At 39.3% G+C, this 22531-nt stretch overlaps 1 protein-coding gene across 4 annotated transcripts in view; it reads right to left on the reverse strand.

Moving 5' to 3' along the window:
• Positions 1–19089, reverse strand: part of LOC121297082 (AP-1 complex subunit beta-1) — a 32402-nt gene extending 13313 nt beyond the window's left edge. Inside the window, exons 1-17 of one of the 4 annotated variants that reach the window (XM_041223090.1) lie at positions 18965–19089; positions 16131–16191; positions 12847–12952; positions 12319–12454; positions 11551–11796; positions 10598–10788; positions 9922–10143; positions 9553–9673; positions 8219–8314; positions 7526–7641; positions 6933–7098; positions 6603–6701; positions 4611–4870; positions 3263–3473; positions 2956–2976; positions 2578–2607; positions 1271–1405 (exon numbers count right to left, since the gene is read on the reverse strand). In XM_041223090.1, the coding sequence (XP_041079024.1) occupies positions 1271–1405; positions 2578–2607; positions 2956–2976; positions 3263–3473; positions 4611–4870; positions 6603–6701; positions 6933–7098; positions 7526–7641; positions 8219–8314; positions 9553–9673; positions 9922–10143; positions 10598–10788; positions 11551–11796; positions 12319–12454; positions 12847–12952; positions 16131–16167 (2193 nt within the window). In that variant the 5' untranslated portion in view covers positions 16168–16191; positions 18965–19089. The remainder of the gene's footprint in view (positions 1–1270; positions 1406–2577; positions 2608–2955; positions 2977–3262; positions 3474–4610; positions 4871–6602; positions 6702–6932; positions 7099–7525; positions 7642–8218; positions 8315–9552; positions 9674–9921; positions 10144–10597; positions 10789–11550; positions 11797–12318; positions 12455–12846; positions 12953–16130; positions 16192–18964) is intronic. The other 3 variants (XM_041223092.1, XM_041223093.1, XM_041223094.1) reach the window with 3 other exon arrangements.
• Between the last annotated feature and the right edge of the window lie 3442 nt (positions 19090–22531).

Consider the following 22531-nt stretch of genomic DNA (forward strand, 5'->3'; position numbering starts at 1 on the left):
GTCTGTAATACAATGAAATCTTAATTAACCAGTCTCTCAAAGGACTTAAGATTTGCGGCTGTTTCAAACTGTTTATTCAAGCTGCCTCGATTATTGATGGAATGTGTTCTGGGGCTTAAGAGCAGGAGGTCACTTATTTTCAGATGTGCATGCGATTGCTACTTCTCCATTATGTAAGATGAATATACATATAGAAAAAAAAACCAAGGATCAATACAGCAGTTCAAGCCTCTATTTAAAAGTTTTAGACAGCAAAAAGTAAACAAACCAGATTATGCGCGCATGCATAGTGATCTCTATAGAAAGCCATCTGGGTCAAACAAGCATTGTGCTGCTTTAGAGCGAGTCAGAATCTCACGGGACAGAAAAAAGGCAAGCATGTCATTCTGAAATGCCTTGCTTAAACAGTACCAAACTTCCTAAAAATGCTGTGTAGTGATTTTTATATCCATTGTATATATTATTTATTTTTTTCTGTGACTTTCTGTTACATGGAATGTAATAAACGAGAACGGAAACCCCCCCCCCCCCCCCCCCCCCCCCCCCCCCCCCTTAGTTTCCACGGTTGTTTGAAAAAAGAAAACAAAAAGAAAATGCGTTGTCAACTTTATGTGCTATTTATTTCGGGAATAAACAAAACAACTTTTAACTTGAACTGCTATTTGGCATCCTTTGTTTTGTAGTTAATTCACTGGGGTAAAGTAAGTCCTACACAACTTATTCTTTACTCCTGGGATATTTTTCTATTTTAATGTGTTACATACTGTAACTTCTTGGTGTAAAATAAAGGCACACACACAGGCCACGCCCCCCCGCCCTGCTGCTATGCTGTCTCTGCCTACGTTCAGAGCAATAGAATGGCTTTTATTACATTTGAAAAATGAACAAATATCCAAACAAATATTTAAATTATGAGCAAATATCCAAACATGAAAATCCCGTGTTCAACCCAGGACTAATTTAAATACGGCATGTATCAAGATATGTCCGCAACAACATAAATTATATGTCATATAATAATGGCAGTCTTGTTTTTCACTGCAATAATATTATCACAGCCAATTAGAACAGAAATGTAACAGAATTCTCTCAACAAAAGAAAATGCCGCTAAAACAGAACCAGACCTGAGGTAGGAGATATGAGACAGGAATATGGGAGATATATGCATCTACACCTCTCGAGAACATTCTGCTTCTTAATGAGTTGGATGTTGGTACTTCCTTTACAAATACACTTTGAGTAAATACCCTGTGTGCAAACCATACTTACAGTTTTGGGTATAACATAGGATCCAGTGGGCATTCCCACTCCACTGCCCAGGTCAAACAGGTCTCCGAGACCACCCCCTACTGGGGCATTCAGGGAGGACGGCATAACTGCAGGACCTCCAAACCCGGCTCCAATCTGGTGAAGAAAAAAAAAAAAGGAAAATGACTGACTAGACAAAGCAAACAGAGATACAGTCGGTATAAGTTGTGCCGCAGCGGAGGAATAGTGCTACAGATTTCTTTCCTGTCTGCCTGTGTTACTTATGACTCTTATGATTTGTCTAGTTTATTATGGATCACTGCGTCTAGGGAAAAATATCCAGAATGCCCTTACAATCATCCTCAGCGCATCACTACTTATAAAATAACTACTACTTCTTCTTGGCATCTCTAATCGCCTGTGCCTTGCACCCATCACTGATGTAATTGCAAAGCAACATTTTGAACTGTAGACTCCCACTTCTGCCCTGTGGTGACTGCAGCTTTACCACTATTGCTGGTTTATGCCACTTCTACAGATAACTTTGTTGTCCTGTTAACTTTCTCTGTTATACAGATTTCTGAAATATAAACCAGGTTTCTAAAGCTAAAGATGCAAACAGCTGGGAGTAAGCAAGTTCTGGTTGCTGCTTTGTGCACCAAGAATATTTCCTTTGAAGTTAAAATATTGATTGTGGGCTTGAAAAAAGTACTTGACATTATTACAGCAAGCGGTTCTATGTGCAAAGTATGCAGAATACACTGTCACTGTTCATATTCTGGAGACGTAAATATATTCAATGAATGTGCTCTTCCACTTGAGCCTAACTACCAGGACAAAGAGAGACTCAACAAGACAAGAAATTAGCTTATTTTTCAACAAACAAATAGTCAGACAGCATTCAAAATCAAAGGAGATTGTTCAGTTTAAGGGCAAGTAGGATCCAGGAAAAATGCAATTAGTTTTTACTGTAGCTTTCACCATCAGGATGTTCTTATAAATGAGGTGCATATTTCATTGTCTTACAATCAAATGAAGTTGAATTTTGCAATGATGACATTTCCAGTTAAAGTCTAACCTTGTTGTTAAGCCATACCCCCTCTATTAAATTCCCCAAATATCTATTTAAAAAACAAATATTCTATCTATTTATTTGCTCTCTCCCTGATATATTTATTGAGATGTAACAGCTTAAATGTAGGTTCCAGGAGATGGAAACACAAACACACTATTAAATATTTAATCACACTCAGTTCTTATATTACACTCTGTGCTCCATTCTGGGGTCGCGTTACGATATTCTAATCTATTAAGGGATATAAACTTACCGCTGGACTTCCTCCTAAATCACCACCAAGCTACAAACAAAAACAAAAAAAGATTTTTAAAAACTAAAAAGGTCCACCAACCACCACAATGAACCACCTACTTCATGCCACAAGTTTTATTTTAGCTAATATATTTATAAAACAAAGATAGGCAGCAACATTTTTAAAAAGACAGCATGCTAGAAAGGCTCGCATTCATGCAGAAAATGAGGTTTGACAGCTGACAGTAGCAAAAAGGAATGTCAAGTGTTTTCTTTTTCCAAAGGATGTGCACCAATTTGCTATATTTCACTATTGATGAAATAATGAAAATGCCTTCCCCCTTCCCAGATGAGTGTTCAAGCAAATTCCGTACCCCCCCCCCCCCCCTTAAATTACCGCTTCTGTGTCATCCCCCATCTGTAGGATTGAGGACAGACAGATAGGAGCAAAAGAGAGAGGAATGTGAAACAGAAGAGAAGAGGGGTTAGAGACAACAGAACATAAGAGAACATGCATTTAACACCAAACTGTCCATATAGCCCCCTCCAATGTGTTAATTCACCTACATGAACTAGTCTTAGATCAAACACAGACCTTTACGTAGACCCTTTAGGAATTAGTATGGTAAGCAGGGTTAGGTTTATATATTTGTATTTCTTTCTGTTCACTCTCTTGACTTCCCCCGGCGCCCCCCTTGCATTACCAGGCTGTCGAGTCCTCCACCCAGAAGGTCCATGGCTCCCATCTGCATGGCGGAGGTGATGGCGGGGGTCCCTCCGCTGGTGGGTGGTCCCAGGTCCAGGTTGAGCAGGTCCCCCAGCAGGTCCCCCTGGGAGGGGATGACAGCGGACGGCTGGTCGGCAGGCTGGTCTGCAGCAGGTTGGGCTAACTCAGGGCTCTCTGGGCTCTCGTTCCTGTCAGGACAGCCGGGAGAGAAGGGGAATGGGTGAGCACAGGCTACATGAAAACAAGACGGGCAATCCAGTGCTGTCACACACACAGGCCATTCAAACCAATTTATGCAAAGGATGTTATTTTGGATTTTAGAACACACTGCCAGTGGGGGACTATTTTCTTAAAAGCTGCAGATTCAATATCGCCACACTTTTATTTAATAATAATCGTGCTGGCATTGAGCCAATCCTCATTGATATGCCCACTAGAGTAGCTACAGGGGAAAGTCTGTCTGATCCATAGTCTAGCAGACCGGCAGGACGACTTCAAGGAGAAAGATCTACCTGTAGGAGATGTAAGCAAACGGGAAATACAAGGTCTTTATAAAAAGGATCCTGAACTATGGTAGAATAAAGTAAACGGATAGCAATGAATTGTGTTTTAATGTTAAACTGACCAGGACTGTGTTTAAAACCTCAGAGAATCTAATTGTGTTTTTATTCAATAGATTCTTAAACAAAAAAAAAAAAAGTTGCTCTCTCTGGGAAACTGTATAAATATTTATATATGTAGCTGCAGCATTATCTACTGACAAGAGTAAAGAACCAAGATCACACATCCTAGACAAATTCCAGCTTAGCTGCAGACTCATTGTGACCTTAGCAAGTCTCTCAGATTCTGTCTCTCACAATGTTCCTAAGAGTGCAAGCCACACCCACTGGAACTAATCTTAGGGATTTTGAAATAAAATACATTTGGGCTGTGTAGGAGTAACAGCTTGGGGTATACACAATTCCTTTGTGTCTTCGAAACGGAAACAAATAGTAAGATTTAAGACATATATTTAAAAAAAATGCATGCTAACCCATCCCATTACATTCCATGACTTCCCAAAGACAATTTCCAAAGACAAACATTAAAAATAAGAATTACTGTTACTTTTAAGGAAAATATCAGGCTACACTGCAGAAGCATTAGTCGAACATTTTAAAATACGAGACATATAGAATTTTCACAACTTTATTACAAACATATCAATTTTGGAGAGCATTTTTTTTATATTTAATTAAACGAATATCCCCAACCGCATTTTTAAGCGCCCTTTTAAACCCTGCATATGTTTAATCAAAGACATGAACCCAGCAGGCGACACTCACGATCCAGTCCTGGGTGGGAGGCGCTTGTGCTGCACCCCGCGGCTACCCTCCACAAAGGCGTTGGGGGGTTTGTGGTAGACGGAGGCTAGGGTGCCGATGTGGCAGATGAGCTCATCCAGCAGGGTGGGCTCGATGAGGTCCGTCTCCTCCGAGATCAGGGGTTTCTCTGCCAGAACTACCTCCTTGGCAGCCACTGGATCGGTGGAGAGCAGGCGCCAGTAGATGTAGCCGCGGTCCCTTAGGTCAGGATTATCGGAGTCCTGCAGGGGAGCAATGGTTCAGGGTCAGTTTCAAAGGGGCGCCAATTACTGCTGCACTGCCCTTTATGGGTTCTCAGATTTACATGAATAAATGAATAGAAATTAAAAAAGCATGGAAGAGTATCTACATTTTAAAATAATCAGTATTTCAAAATTAATGCCTATGATAAAATTGCTTTGATTATTGGTTGAGTAAATCACTGTGTCACTTTTCCCTTCTTCTCTAACTACTTACAACCAACTAGTTCCAAAACTGCCTCCTCCAGATTCACATTAAACTGTAGGAAAGTAAATAAATGTTCATATCTCATTTCATTAGCAGCAGCTGTGCACTGGTTTCCTATTCAACCTCCCCCACAGCCTCGTTCCACTTTAGCAGAATTTTAATGCAGCTGTGCGTTTCGATACTGATGATTTATATGGAGCTCTGTTTACCTGCCCTCCCACATGTGACTCATCTCTCACATCTGATCACAACAAAGCATGGCCAGCTCAAGGTCGCTTAGGTGTAATCTAAGAAATTATATTCAAAAAAGGTCACTAAAACCCAGTTCTCTGTTGTGCTGCATGAGACACAAGTCCTCATTAAAAATGAATATGGGTAGCAGACACACTGCAGTCTCTTTGTAGCAGAGCAGATACAATTAACCCTTTCTTCCTACTGTAGACAACCATAGAAAGCAATTACATTATAGCTTTAAAGAGTAGTTTTGCTAAGGTTTTCCAATCAATGTGCTTACCCTTTCATTGCCTTCAGTTCTGTTCCTCTTATTGTGCTGTGAAACATTTCATTTCCTCTTAATGTTATTCAATTGGAACACTATTTGAAGGTAAGACAGTGTGCAGTTCATTTTCATTTTTTCATCTATTAAGAATGCCCTATGCCTCCATTGCTAGGCAAAGAAATGTAGAACTCTGCCCAGCACATGCTAAACCATCCTACGTTACTGAAACTGTAGGACAGCTGAAGGACACAGTTTAATACTACCTCTGAAAGAAAAAATGTCTAGCAGAGAGAGTGCACTGCAGGACCCTGATACTGGGGTCCCACATGAGGAGAAGGCTGCTCTATAGTGTATACCTTGAGATGTTTCAAAGTTGAGACAGCTTATTAGAAAGGGGGTAAAATGATAGAATACGGAGGACGGGAGACACTGACATTGAAGATAAGGATAGAAAACATAGGGACTAAACCTTTAAGGCCAGGAACATACCCACTTCTATCCACTAACAACTTCAAAATTGGATTTCCCACTGACAAAATAGCCCATAAAATGATATATGGCATGGATAAACAGAAGCCATTTTCAAATAATTTTTAATTGGGTTCTATTAAAGCAACAGCTAATTTGATCCCATATCACATATTAAACAGCTAGATCTGAAAGTGCAATTATTGAAGGCTTATCATTTTACATTCTGAGCTACTGTGGATACAAGCATCTTTTAACTTTGCAAACTGATGGGATTACACATTCTAAACCTTTTAACTATAAAACGCTTTTGAGGTCTTATTTTATAGTGTGAAAACCCTGACAAAGCTCAGAGCTCTCAAAGATTTCCTGATGTTCCAGTAAATTTATCAGCTCTGTGGGCTGTGCATTCATTTGTTAAAGGCCAGCAACTGGGTTACATGATTATACCCCTACTACTGCTTTATAAACTGGTTGGGTCAGAACTCAACAGAGCAAACACAGTTTCACTGTGCATTTACAAAAGACGGCTTCCTTACTTGTGTAGCCAGGCTGAGTACTTGCTGCACCAGTTCCTGCGTCTCAGTGGGTTTCTTGAGGAAAAGTTTCACGATGGCCGTCAGCAACTGAAGCTGGACCTGAGAGCGAAAAGATTGGGGCAACAATTTTAGTTTCACTTTAAAAACACAAAAGGTAAGACAGATACTCAGCCCTACAGCAACCTTCATGCTTTAGCAATTTCACAGGTCTCATATGCAACGACCCTTTCATCATTCGACCCTTGCATTACCAGTGCTCCTATACCATGAGATTTCGATCAGACTCTGCTATCTGCTCCTATGGTTGTCTCCCTGACCTCCTGTTAATACCTGTGTGCTTTCATCATGGAATCCTTCCAGGAAGCTCTCCAACAGTTCGTCTGCATTGTCAATGCGCTCAGCATATTCTCCCACGATCCAAATCATAGCAGCCCGGGCCTCTGGCTCATCCAGGGAATCTAAGTTCTCACACAGGGTAGCAATGACACTCTCGTACCTGCAATCACAGGATGGAAAGGAAAGGATTAGCAAAAGATAATATACAGATAAATCCAGTCTGGAATACTGCTTTATGCAATTCTAAGACATTACACTGAAATCTGTTTTGCAGAAATGTGAAGAGGGGCTCATGGAGCACTTGTTTTCTTATTATGAATGTTTAACATATAAACATTAATGGAGGGTGCCTGAGCTAATCTACAGACACTGAAGAAGGTCATTACGCTCAGTGTAAGTAAGTCCAGTGCTATTTAATAAAGAAATTTGTACTCTTTTGGGGTTAACGTTAGGCTGCAGTACTGGCAGATGGAGGGCATCAGTACAAAAGCAAAGACGTGCTAATACAAAGCAAAATAAATAACTACAGTGCAGTGAGTATCACATTTAGATAGGCAGCACAGAAAGTGTAGCAAGACAGAACCTACTTGTTGGGGTACTTGCGGAAAATGTCCTTAATGACCACGATGGCTTCTTGCACCACATAGTTGACCTTGGTTTGTATGAGATCGAGCAGCGTGCTCACACAGCGCTCCGCTGATTGCTGTAAAACAATTGCACCGTTTATCTCAAGAGCATTGCCGATAGACTACAGCATGCTGCTGGGGTTGACTCAGATCTGTGCCCTGCATATTTCAACAGCTTTACGTATTGCTTTTTATCCTTCACATACTTGATTAAATGTATCAAGATATAAAACATTGCCTCAGCTCAATGACTGTTATATTTTCTGGATCTACATGAAACCAATACCTGACCACAAACTACCTAAACAAATTGGTATTTCTAGATTACAATTTAAGATTATATTATTATACAATTTAAGATCATAAGATTATATTACAAGTGCTTCATCATTGTGTCCCCCTACCCTCTCCCCAACAAATATTATGTCCACTGTGTCAACCACATTCTTGATTCAAAAATGATATACAGTATACATGGGAATACATTATAGAAGGGGTCACTATACACAGGAAGTCAATACTTAAAACATGAATTACAATAGGAGGACAGTATAGGTGCCTCTACAATAGTAACTATGTGGCAGGGGCATGAACTTAATCCTTAATGTATTGTAAAACAGTCTTGGGAAGAAGCAATCTAATTGAAGCACCTACCTCAACTTTAATGGCACACCTGCCAATGGCACGGACTGCCTTCCTCACAAAATCCACGTCCACCTCTGTGGCATATTCTTTCAGCTCAGCCAAAACCTGTGGTGACAAATTTACACAATTACTTTAGAATGGCCTTTTAGAATGGTCTTAATGTAGTGGAAATTGTCTAGTCATACAGTACAGTTATGTATATCATGATCTACACTACTAGAGCCAAAAACACACTACTGATTTTACTTTTCATAAACCCAATGTAGTTGCTATATTATTCTACTGTACTTACTGATCTTTTTCTACATTCAATTACCTTTAACCTAAATGCAATTGTTGTGATTGATATACTTGGATACTGTTTTACATTACTCAGCAACAGTCTATTCACATTTTAATGTCATTCTAAACAGAAGGGTTCATATATTTCTCATTGTTTCCACAATAGAAGTTATAGTTGCATACCCTAACATAAATGGTAGATACTGAATGTCAAAGAACAAGAGCAATGTGAATAAAGATACTGTAGGAATACAACCAGAATCCTAAAAATTAGCATTGAAGTGAGAACCTTATAAAAATGACAGAGGTTCACTACCGCTACAAATTCATAATTGTATTCAGCCTTTGTCTACAGTTGCCAAAGCATGCAATTATGTTTCTAGTTTTGGTTTTCACAGACTCATGGCTGCACACAATACATCCCTGAATATTCATTTTTTGTATCAGCAGTTTGGATAATCCTGCACAGATGCAGAGTTTGTGTCAAGACGAAAAGAATATAACATTTCAAACCTGCAATTATTCTACAATACCAAAAGGCACAAAGAAAAAAAAAAAACTGTTTCACTTGGCTTTGCAGTAAATCAATAATGATTATACCCGTGGGGTTAATTGCAACACGCAAGCAATAAATATCTTGGGTTTCACATGCCTTTGTCTGCTGTGCATTACACACAAGTAACAGGCATGGAACATCCCTAGAATATGAATCAGGGTGTTCAAATCAATTTGTTGCCAATATGACAGGCTGTTCTTTTTATTTGTTGAATAAAAAAAACCTTTAAAAGCAGAAAAATCACACTAGTTATGATTCATGTCCTGGGTTTCAGCACAGCCCTCAATTAGAACATTTTTCAAATGAACAGATGCCAGAAATGTTGGCGTATGCCCCGAGCCTGTACGTTTACTATTAAATTGTGCATGGAGCTATAAGGAGGAAGATTTTTGCCTGACTGATCCTGATCATTTAAATAATATACTTAACAACACACCAAGCACTGGGTATACCAGTCCTCCCTTTAGTGAGATACTTGTAAAACAATGTCTTTTTTTATACCGACCTGAGCAATGTTAGCCTGGGAGGCCAGACGTATCATGATGTCCAGTTTCTCCAGTTTGACATAGATTGGATCGTTGTACTTCACAAAGAATACCTTCATCTCGTGTTTCAGGATCTCTGGTCTGGGAGAGGGAGGTTTAATTAATGTCCCACATATAACATACGGGCTAGTTAAACATTAACAGAATTCTGACCACAGAGGCTTTAGGTTTCCTTGGCTATTTGTCGCTTGCCATTCAAAAGTGGTTAAATGTCTTCATTTTTATATTTAGTATGACATTCTGGCTAAGGCCTCCATCACATGCTCTTATCTTGTACTGTGTAGCTCAGAGTGATGGAGTCTCAAATGACCCCAGGTGGAAGATCATACCTTTTCTGCACAATGAGGTTGATGTTACGGAGGGCCACATACTGCAGCTCTGGCTCTGCAGACAGCAGGGTGACCAGAGGGGGTGCTAGTTTCTTCAGCAGCGTGCTGTAATAATCCAGGTCCTTGGGCAGCATCTCCATGAACTTCATCAGCACCTTGACGGCAGACAGCACGACGGCAGAGTTTGCGTGGGAGAGGCGGGGGGTCACACGCTCACAGATGCTGCAAGTGGTGAAGAGAGAGACAACACAGCGGTCAGGGTTTACAATGAGGGACAAGTGATTGGTTGAAAGGGATTCAAAGTTGGGTGAGAGTGTCTTTCTCATATTCTGTTTTATAAGAAAACCTGGCCTTCATCACCAAGACTCATAATAGTTGGCCAATAAAAGTTTTTAAAAAAAGTTAAGTTCACTCTCATACAAGATGCCTATATGAGGGCATTTCAAATGTTAACTCACCTGTATAAAAAGATAATGAGATAATCCCTTGAGTTACCAATATAAGCAGGTTTCATTAAATATTTCTCTGGTAGACCAGAGACATACCAGATTGTGATAAGAACACAAACAGAAATGAACTGTGTCCAGGGGAAAGGCATGGTAGCTTCAACGCACAAACACTGTTGAACAATGTTCAGCCGAAAGGACAGGAGTGGGACAATCCTGCTGACACTCACCTCTGGGACTCCCTGTCATCCCGTGGGGTGTAGTTTGCGAGGCAGTCGAGGATGAAGATCTGGCCCCACTCTGTGCACTCGTTGAGGGCAGTCAGCAGCTTATTTATAGACTGTGGGTTCAGGTCCAGCAGATTGCTATTAGGGTGGGACTCTGCAATCTCTGACAGGGCAGCAACTGCATTTGCCACCACCTATAGGACAGCAGACAGCAAGGGGTTAATACAGTATTGTACAGCACACAAGTATGTGACAGCTCTGAGCACACACACACAGGTGACTCACATACCCAGTTTACACTTGCCAGCCAAAGGCTGTTTATAGTGGCAACATTTTTATTAAATCAGCTGTATCAACTACATGCAATGTCTGAGCAATATCACCTCCCCGCTACCTCTGAATGTAATTTGTATATTTGCTGTTAATATTTGAAATGGCAGTGATCTGAGCACACTCAGCATAGCTGCAAGCTACTGAAACTGCCTGGTTACAGTGCTTCTCTCTGCACCAATAGGTTAATTTAGGGGGAATGTTATGAGCTGCCAGTTTACATTTTAATAATGTCCTGCCCTGTAATAGCAAAAGAAAAACGTACTGTATATTACATTTAACTGTTGCATTACACTGTTGTCCACATCTGTATATACTCTAGGTTTTCACTCCACCTTGCTGTTATTAGGAGCCATGAGACACCTGGTAAATAAAAACTGTTCCTCTCTTATAGCTGCATGAACAATTACACTACATTCATTATTAGGTAAGCGCGATTGGCTCAGAGCAGATTTAGCCTGACTGCTCAAATTATTGGTACCTACTGGGTCTTTCTAATAATATACCTAAACAAGGGGGAGTTCTGAAAGGACTGGGTCTAGTGCAGTTCATTCATCTCGAAGTGCAACAGCAGTACTAATCAGCTAATGAAGTGCTAAAAAACAGCAAATCCACAACCAGTTTACCATGGGATTGGAGTCCGAGATCAGGTCCTTGAGGGTATCCAGAAAGCCCTGATCCTCCACCAGCTGGGCGTTGATGTCGTGCAGCTTGGCCACGCAGACGGCTGCAGTCTTCCTCACGTAGGGGTCCTCGTCCTTCAGGCACTTGCGCAGTGGCTCACACAGGTACTCTGTGATCTTATCCACACGGATACAGCCCATAGTGCGCACAGCCAGAGCGCGGATTAGAGGGTTGGGATCCTCGCAGTCCTGGATGAGAACAAAGTACTTATTTAAATGGGATCATTACTCTTTGTTTGTAGCATTTTCCAAGATTTGACACTTGTGCCACAAGCCATAATGCTCAAACCTAGCTGTGGATACTAAAAATGTACTCTACCCTTTGCTTGTGTTCTTGTACTGTAGTTCTGCTGTGCACAGCTATATAGGTATTGCTTTTAATTGTATTTGTGTATGTTTATGGACTATTTGCTGAAGACACTGTAATAAACACTCATGTCTGTCTATAAAAGTGAATTTAAAGCTTGATAGCTTGATCAGTACTGTTTGGTTTGATTTATTTGCCAATAGAAAAACCAACCACAAATAAAGTGGCACTAGCCGTCAAGCCTGACATAAACCCATTTAACAGTAAAAACTGATACTGGAATGCATCTGAATGGGAGTATCTGGGTTTTTTTGTCCAGCAAATCATAACAAAAGCTAGACGGGCTGTGTTTGGTTTGACCGACCTTACATTCCCTAAGTGCCTCAATCCACCATCAGTATTACCTTTACGAAGGTGTTGACAGCCATAATGGCCATGTCTGGCTGGCTCTTTGCGTAGTTCATCAGATAGAGATACACCAGCTTCTTCAGCTCCAAGTTATCTGTCTGCATGCAGTTCACAACATCAGGGAACAGGGCACTGGAAGTGGGGAAAACCGGGGGGGTTAACTATATGGATACAACTGGAGGGCTCTGATGCATCAGCAAGGAAGCTTTCAACTTTACAGTTGGAAAATCAATTTTATCCATGACCAGCACTAGGAAGCACGATGGTTTCCAATACCCTCATATATACAATCAGCATGTTCCCACGTTAAAGCTAGAATCATGCTGGGGTCTTAATGGGATTCGAGTGCATTGATTCCTCCAAACCTGACTGAGTTTGGCTTGTAAACACATTTGTTTTCGAATCAATATCAATCAGTTAGAAAAGGGCTGATTCTTTGTGCATGATGTCACTCCACCATGCTTCAAAGACACTAACTTTGCTGTCAGTTCTCCCAGACATCCAAGGAAACCCAGTTTCTATACCTGACATCCTTGCCGACGGTCATAGACGCAATCACTTTCTTCACAGCCTCCTTCTTCTTCTCCTTCTTATCGCTGTTTAGCTCTGCCTTCAGCTCGAAGATCTCTCCTGCAGGCAAACAGCCAGATAGTATGAACAAGCACAAACTTAGAACAGGGCAACTCAATACACTGTAAGGAATGGTAAGCAAGCACACATACAAGCAATGCAGTTCTCTCCACAAGCACACATACAATACACATGGTGACTTGTTTGCTTGAGCATGACTATACCTATTATTGCATTTGAGGAGGTAGAGACTAAACGGCATTAACAGGATTAAATGGTTTTATCTTAAATCACAGAATAAAATAATTACATTATTAAAGCACAGGTATAATGGCCTCCCCTGGTTTCATTAATTCTATTTATTCTTATAAAACTTCAGGGTTTGATCCCTTTACAGTGGTCCAGGCGAACCCTCTTCACAGAAAATACAACATATGTGTAAAGAAAGATACAGACTGACATGTACCACCATATTTAGATTTCTTGAAAACTGTCCAGATCAAGTGTGACATACAGGCGCCTCCATTATATTCCTGTTTCCTGAGATATGCATCTTCCATAGGGAATCATAATTGACAAGGGGGACAAGCATTGTAGAACTATGGACCAAATCAATCCAAATACAGGAAAGTGTTAGAAAATGCCACATTTAACTAGTTACTTCAACATTTGTTGCCTGGCCTTGAGAGACACAGTGGGCAAACAAAGCACTATCTCCTTTCCTCCTGGCAAATAATATTACTGAAAATTGTCTGAATCCTCTTAGATAGAAAATAATCTCCAAACAGCTGCTCTGCTGTGTATGGGAAGATAAACACAAAAGCTTAGCAAGCAGACTCAGGGTCCCCAAAGGCCAGGCTTTTCAGAGAGCACCGTAGAAATGTCAAACCTATTTCTTACAATTGCTGCATGTCACTACATGTCAAGAATAATGAACATCTTTTTTTTTTTTTTTCTTCTTATGAATGCAGTACTGGTATTTTAGAAATGACAAAAAACTATCTATCAACAGTGTTGCAAAGATCTAAGAAACTGACGCTTTGATAGAGAACTTATTGTAGTATTCAGGGATTTTATACGCAGTGTTAGACTGATACAGTTATTACAATGTGTAATTGGGCTCTGAAGCTAGAAAAGGACAAGGGTCTATAAGATGGGAATTTTGCCTTTAGAATGTTCAGCATTGCACAGGTGGGCCTACATAGCATTTGAAACACGTGGAAAAATAACAGTATGGCAACCGACAAGTCCTATAAATATACCATATGGTAGCTCCATTAAAGGTGCGACAACTTCCACAGAAACACAAACGCCCTTGTCATTTAATACTAATCAAGTGAGTGCTCGGAGATCCAGAAAATTCAGCAAAGACCAATTTGCCAAGAAATTCAGGTAAAGAGTACTGAAATCGTATAGCAAGCACACACAGACGTGTTCTGTTATTGAGGAGATATGAATAGAAGTGGGCTACTGTATCTTAATCTGTTAGGTATATAAACTTTATTTAAATTATTAAAAGAGACAAAAAAAAAAAAAAAAAACTACAATTAGCTTTAATTCTTTCAAGACAACAGAAACAATCTAACTCCAGTGGTAACTGTTGTGCAGTCCAGTAAACACAGACCCAGTAGGTAACCAATCCCAATGCTGCTATAGTTTTGTATGACATATTTCCATAAAAGACACTGAGAATTATTATTTATAATAATAATAAATTAGAATGCACACAAGTGTATTAATTAATTGTATGCAGTATGTTTTTTGCAAAGTTACTCAGTGCTTAAAGTAAAAAACTAGTGCCAAAATGTTTTTAAAACTGTTGCTCTCTGTTGACCTTTGTTCTGAAGCACTCAACTATTATTCTGTAAATTCCAGCAGTGGCATGCCTTATCTTTCAAAGACCTGACACTGCTGTGTGTGAAGCACGGGTGAAATTTCAAATATGCTTGTTACAAATCTTATTCTGATTAGCTAAGTAATATTTAGTTTTTCCCCCAACCTGTAATTCAGTGCTGCAAAGGGAGATTACATGGAAATGTAGTAGAATAAAAAAAACAGGTTTTTCAAAACCAAATGTAATTATTTGTATTCCTTGGCTATGCTTCCAAAACTAAAGTGGCCATTTACCATTACCAGAATTTAGGTGCCTTCTTCATTGGTTCTGCTTGTTTACAGTGCATTATCTAAACAAAATGTCATTACAGAAAGGTAAGAATAGCACCGCTTACGGTCTGAATAAGATTTGTGAGGACAAGAAAGGTTTGGAGTTTAAGTACTGTGTTTGTTTACGACTAACTGACTTCTATTTAATGCCGTTTTTGTTTGCTCATAGCACGGAATTCTCTGTGAAATTAGTCTGAGGGCTCAGCCAAGCCCTCAGCAAACAATAGTACATTTTGTAAAAGTACCTTACAATCAGGCTCTATTTTCTAATCGCTGCTGGATCAGGTGAGCTTGCAGAGTTGTAGGAGAAAGGGCTCATAAGTAAATAATAAAAAAGTCCTTGTTTTTTACATTTATGAAATACATACAGGGTTAGAAACATCTAGTCCTACACCTACAGTAGTCCTGGGCTTCAGAACTATGTTTAGGTATACTATTGAAATCAAAATGTGCCAGGAGTTTGAACTGCTAAATGTGCTCTGAACTGAGCACACTTGAATAAGCCTGTAGGTATTTGTTGCTATAAGGGAAGGAACAATGTTTAACAGGTGTTGCTCAAACTCCTGGCTACTGAATAATTTAAATATTATACTTAATTCATGGAAGTTCGGAAACCCAGGATGGGGTGCAGGGCTAGTGTGAGTTTCTAACCCTGCATAATTGTAAAGCATCAAATCATAATGCACCTGAATAATGCTGTTGTGTGGCAGTACAGCCTAGTTGTTAGAGCTGAGGGACTGAGAGGAAGACTACTGGTTAACTATAAAGGAATACTATGACCAACAATTTCTTTTTACAACAATGACACATTTTTGTTTCTCTAGAGACTTTGCTGTCTGCTACAGCACAGCTTAACATTGAGCTCAGCTTATCTTGGGTGGCCACCCAGGGTGAAAACACACAGCCAAGAATTCTGCTAGCTGTGAAATATAGTGCTTATCTTTTGCAGGAAGACCATCCCTGCAGTGACAGAACATTAACCCTGATACACTGGTAAACTAAGTTCAATTGTAAACTTTATTATTTTTGCACCTCCCACTTAACCACTAGAATTTGTTTTTTTAAAGCACTGTACCTTTCTTGGTTGTGGTGAAATACTTGGAGTCAGTCATTTTTGTTGCAAGGTGTCAGTTCTCCTGGAATGAAAGCAGACAGTGGGTTAGTGAAGGAGATTGGGAGGATCAGTGTGAGCTTGTGTGACTCTTGGCTGGGGTTTGTGCTAAAGCAGCAGGAGCAGAGGAAGCACTGCAAGGAAATAACAAGGAGAATACCTCTCTCAAAGGCTAGTCTTATCACAGGAAGAGGCACCAAAACAGTCTTAGCTGGCAAAACTAGTGGACAAAACCACAGTTAACATCCCAGGGTAATTCCACAGAAAATAGGATACGACTATCAAAAATGAAAACTATATATATATATATATATATATATATATATATATATATATATATATATATATATATATATATATATATATATATATACACAGACACACACACACACACATGAGTCTGAGAGAGAGTTCACGGTCAAAAGTGTAAAGAAATACACAAAACAATTGCATCAGTTGTCAAAGAAATATAGGGTCCAGTGCCTATAAATAAAATGAATTAGGCCTATTTCAGTGTGCAGATACAACAGAACTGTGTACATCAATTATAAATCCATCACTGATGATCCTGAAAACTGTTTCAGACCTTAAATAAGGAAATCCCTCACCAATGATGAGATTAAATTAGTCGATAGATTTCTAGTTCTAGACCAACTGGTTTTTACAAGATCCAGACAAGACTGTTACTGTACATACTGTATTTATGTCAGTTACATCAAATGTTATTAGTATTACTGTAGAAACTAGCCAAGTGATCACTTGTGAACTACATATTTGATTGTTTCACATTGCATAGGGAATCTAAACTGTTGCAACAAGACAGTGAGTGGATAGAAGTTATGTCAGTTACTGTGGAATTGCTCCCATTTGTTTGCCTTTTATTAAATTTGAGTGCAAATGTTTATTCTGTTTTTTTGTTGAAAATTTTGTTTTAGTATTACATACAACAGTGATCTTTTCTGTTAGTAAATACACAACTTCACCGGGCAGTAAACACGTCCATTTCACCGAATAATCTTTTAAAGACTGCTGATTGTATGTTGTTAAAAGGGAGTGTAATGGGAAACTACCACGAGGGACAGGCCAGAACAAAAGTGGGAAAACAAAAGGGGTAAAATACAGGTGGGGTGGAGTGTGTGAAAAAAAAAAAAATACAAGAACAAGACTGCTTGCAAGAGCTGGTGTTTAACTTGAAAGAAGCAGAGACAACTAGCAACAAGAGAAACAGAGTACACTGATGTAAGCTAGGCTGGAAGCCTTGTTTTCAGTTTGATATAATTTACCATTTATTTCTGTAAAAGCCAAGTAAATAAATGGCAGGTTATGGTTTTCCCAACAAAACACCTAATGTTTGAGGTCTAACCAAACTCAAGAGTTGGCAGTTGTTAGTTCACTGAGAGTGTCACTTCATGAAACCCTGACAGCCCTGTTTAGCTGGTTCTCGGGGAGTAAACCCATGGTCTGAAAATGTACAACAGAAAAGTCAAAGCTTCAAAGAGAAAAGATAGAAGCAATCAGCAGCACAAAAACAATTGTTTCTTGTCAATATCACTACCAAGATGTTGAGCCTGGTGGCTAGAATGGATTTGGCTAGTGCTTGGGTTAAAACTAATGTCATGTCTAACATTATAGGAACAACCCATCCACACTGTTGTGCTTTGTGCTGTAATAGTATGTCATGGGAGGAATAATTCAGTATTGGGAAATCAGTGGTTGGTATATATAAGTGGTCCCATTGTTACCAAGGCTAGTTTGTCAGCTCTGATGAATCTTAATAATAACCTCCTTAATGTGTCTAAATGGACATTAAAAACAATATTGTTAGGACCATAATGAAAGACTGAATATAATGGTTTCCTCATCATACAGATGAGAAATAAAACTATAGTGGATATGTCGATAACTGCCCCCAAATGCTACTATAAATACTACTTCATAGTCAAGGTAGACACTAACATGACAGTTTTAGCCCCGGATTTACTGTATATTTGAAGCCCGCATTCCTTACTCAGATATAAGTCTGTATCACACACCACTGAATGTCACATTTTGTGATTTTGTTAATAAAATCCTAACTCAGGCTCCAGTATGTGATAAGAAAATTGGTAAACAAAACAGATGGAACAGTTGCATAGTGATATAATGCAGTTATCAATGATATTCTGTCAGCATTGCAGAGCGTTGTTTTTACTCTGTAAAAAGAACTCGGATAACATACAGTTATAGCCATTTATACCGCTTTTCATGTTAAGTATACATCTGCTTAGACGGTGTGAGGGGGCCCAAGAAATGCTGCAGACAAATGGTTGATACATATACCAGAAACAAAATAGTCCTGTCACATACCGAACTTGTCAACACTGACGCAAAATAAATAAATAAATAAAAACAATTATTTTTCAGTTGCCCTGAATGTAACAATTAAAAACACCTTAAACTGCTGAAATGAAACGCTTAATATTAACATGACAGCTTGGAGGAGTAGAATGAATGAACACTGCAGCGCAAGGAACCAGTCGTGACCGTCTGCAATCAAATTACACACGACAGTTTTCCATATAAAAACAAGCCATTACTTCAACAGTTTCTCTACTTTTGTTATTGAACGCAAACTAAATGTTTACAATACATAGCACTGGTACTGTATGTACACAACGGCCTCCCCTCACCTCCCCTTGTTGGTGGTAGCAATCATCTGATTCCTACTTCCGGCTCGGCGCTTCCGTGCTCTTAAATCAAAATATTTCAGACGTCAAATATCAGATTTCCCCAATGCAGCGGGTTCACAAAAGCATTACCTCTTTATTTTGATTCACCGCTGTCCTGGGTCGGCGATGAAGTCTAGGTGTGTGTCTCAGCCTTCCCTAACTCAGAACTTCAAAATGTCTGACAGTGCTACGCTGTCACCTGCCAGACGGAAGTGAAGCAGAGCAAGACTTCCTGTTCAGCAGCCGACTATGTGCTGCCAAATGTGGAGTTAGCAACTTGTCCTCTCTGTCTGTCTGTCTGTCTGTCTGTCTGTCAGAAAGGCATCCGCAGGAGATCACAAGCATAACGTCGTTCTATTTAAATGTGAAGGAAAAAAATAACGTCTTACTAGGCTAAGTAATTATTATGCTGTAAATCAACCATAAAATTAAGTCAATGGATTAATTCATTACAGCATTATTTTGCAGTTTTCCCATGGTTATCATATGAAATGATTTAATATGCTTTATCACACCTCTCTGGGCTTTACCATGCTTTAACTATGCAGTATTACATTTTGCTATGCTTTAAACTCTCTTTAGAAATCCCCTATTCATCCAATAGGAGACATTTATAATATTACTATTAAAGTATTGACAACCGATTCATATTGCACGTCTATTGCAGGCATATTTTATCCTGATTTATGTTGTGCTCAATTTACAGTTCTGGCATTTAGTGTCCTGGGAAGGCATGTTGATTTCCCAGGACACCTTCCTCAAAACCGGGATGTAGACCTACTTCATGGATTTACACCGAAACAAAAACATAGGAACCACGTTGATCACCAGTTCTAGTCCTAACGGGAGGACCTTGAAAACAGTGGAATGACCTTGTATTCTGTGACCTTGACCTGAGTTTCCCTGTTTGAGAATGACGTCTGTGAGATACAGAGGGTAAAGGCCAGTATTATTTTAATAAATTGTGCTGCAGTTCTATATATTTTATTATAGACAGCTGAGCATCTTTCAGCCAATCAGAATGCCAGTTTTGTCTGTTGTATTACACGATACATCACAAAGGAACTCCATTCATATCATATTGAGTTTATTTATTTATTTATTTATTTATTTTAATGTAACAATAGAAGTAACACAGGGTAACACATTGTGGACATATACATAAACATATAAATGTAGAGTACATGCATTTTATGTTATTTTATTAATAAATAAAGTAGATATAATCTGACAGGGGGCTCCGGGTGGCTGTGAAGCAGGCCAGCCTCCATTTCCTTACAGCACTTTCTCAATGTTTAAGATGCATCACACTGGACTACATAAAGGTTGGTTATGAATAGAAAAATATCATAGCTGTTACTGATGCTGATATTCCCTCATACGCAGACTTTTGCTCTCCAACTGCATAACACTATAATATAGAATAAGCCTAGAGACTCACCATTGTTACCCTGAACAAGATTGTAGATGACTGGTCCATGCACTATCAAAGCGCAGTGAATTTTCCAGCAGTATGTACATTTCAGAAGGCGACAGATATCCTGGACTCATGCTGGTGACACCTTGAGCTGTCATGGTACCGCTACCCTGGGACTTTTCTTTAAGCACAGCTAAAAGCACGGTTTTGACAGCAGGTGTCTTTTTCCCTTTCATTTTTATTTCAGTCACAGCTCAAGTCCACAGAGGTCAGCACGTCTCATTTCAGAAAGAGCTCCTGGAGAGAGTGTGATCAGCTAGTGTCACTGTCCTCAAGGGCGGTCCAAGGAGACCAACACCCGAGTCTCCTCCCAGTCCCCATTACTCACATAATACAAGGGAGGACTGCAATTAATCTACGAAGACTGGCACAGTATCTGTCTGTCTGATTCTGCATTGCCTTGGAAGTTTTATAATGAATGGGATGAGTAGGTCCATATAATAAAACATAATAGATTCATAATTCACGCAACTTGACTTTCTGTACAGTAACTGCGTGACCACTGCCTTCATATTGAACTTCAAGCATTAGCAAAGTGAAAGATCAGATTACAAGGTACTGTAATCATGTATACATCAAAATACAAATGATAAGAATGTAATGACATATGATAAAAACAAATACAGTTGCTCAGTCAAATCTGTTGACCTTTTAGGCTGTATTGTGTAAGGAAAAAACGGAACTATGAGGATATAAGGACAAAAGTACGATAATATCTGGATTCCTCAATAACTTCTAAGGCAGTAACTTCATACACTAAACGTGGCTAAAGTAAAGTGTATTTCAGGGCACTAAAGATACAATTATCTTTTGTATCAACATGGCCTCTGATGAAAAGGTACATACAAATAATTAAAAACATATAACATAATTGAATGCACTTTCAAACTAACATTCATTCAATGTGTTTCTCAATAGCTAGTCATTCCTCTATTTCATTAAACCCAACAACGAGACTGTCACTTGACATTATAGTACTTCTTGTGATTCCAGCAGTAGACACAGCAGTAGATCATTCCCTATGATGGACATCACAGGTCTCTATTGTGATGTCATAGACAAGCTTTTTTCTGTACCAGGTACCTTTAGAGATGTGTGTTTCTTCAAAGTGATGACATTGTATTAAAAAAAGATATGTTCTGAGCACAGTGAAGTGAAAATGATCTGAACCAGATAAAAGGAGGGGAAATCGATTTTAAAACTTTAGGGACTGCACCTTTAATATGGATTGTCTTCTATATCCAGAGCAAAACTAGAAGCTGTTAACCTTTGATGTATTACTTCTACAATGAAAACCTGTTAAAGTACTGCCCACCGATTCTCTCTCTCTCTCTCTCTCTCTCTCTCTCTCTCTCTCTCTCTCTCTCTCTCTCTCTCTCTCTCTATATATATATATATATATATATATATATATATATATATATATACCTGTGTGTGTGTGTGTGTGTGTGTGTGTGTGTGTGTGTGTGTGTGTGTGTGTGTGTGTATAACCAGTGTAGAAAGGTCACATGATTTGAATGGAATGAAGAAAGGTGTTCAGTGAGAGCAGTTAGGATTCTCCTGACAAGACAGACAGTGAAAAAAAAACTCAATATTGCAGCCTAAGAACTCAAAACCACTCAGAACTTTGGAAAGGAAATGTAAAAAAAAACAAATAAAATTACATTTGAAACCAATTACTCTTGAAGTATTCATTAACTTGTAACAGGACATTCAGACAGATAAATGATTGCTTGAGTGTGACCACATTGTGCCAGTACTGAATGCAGAACATGTCACTTGCTAATTTGATTTTCCTCTGCATATTTCTGAGTATACATCCATCCATTATCATTAAGTGCTTAATCCTTTAGAGGGTTGTGGTGAGCTGGAGCCTAACCTGGTAGACACAGGGTGCAAGGCAGGACTGCACCCTGGATGGGATGCCAGTCCATTGCAGGGCACCACACACACACACAGAGAAAGGGCAATTTAGAATGACCAATCAACCTAAACAGCATGTCTTTGGACTGTGAGAGGAAACTGGAATACCCAGAGAAAACCCATGCAGACATGAGGAGAATGTGCAAACTTCACACAGACAGACGCCAAGGCTGGAACTGAACCCAGGACCCTGGAGCTGTGAGGCAGCAGTGCTAACCACCACAGTATTCAGAGGCTTCTATTTTACCTTACTAAAT

This window comes from Polyodon spathula, chromosome 22 (assembly GCF_017654505.1).
Source record: "Polyodon spathula isolate WHYD16114869_AA chromosome 22, ASM1765450v1, whole genome shotgun sequence".
Lineage (NCBI taxonomy): Eukaryota > Metazoa > Chordata > Actinopteri > Acipenseriformes > Polyodontidae > Polyodon > Polyodon spathula.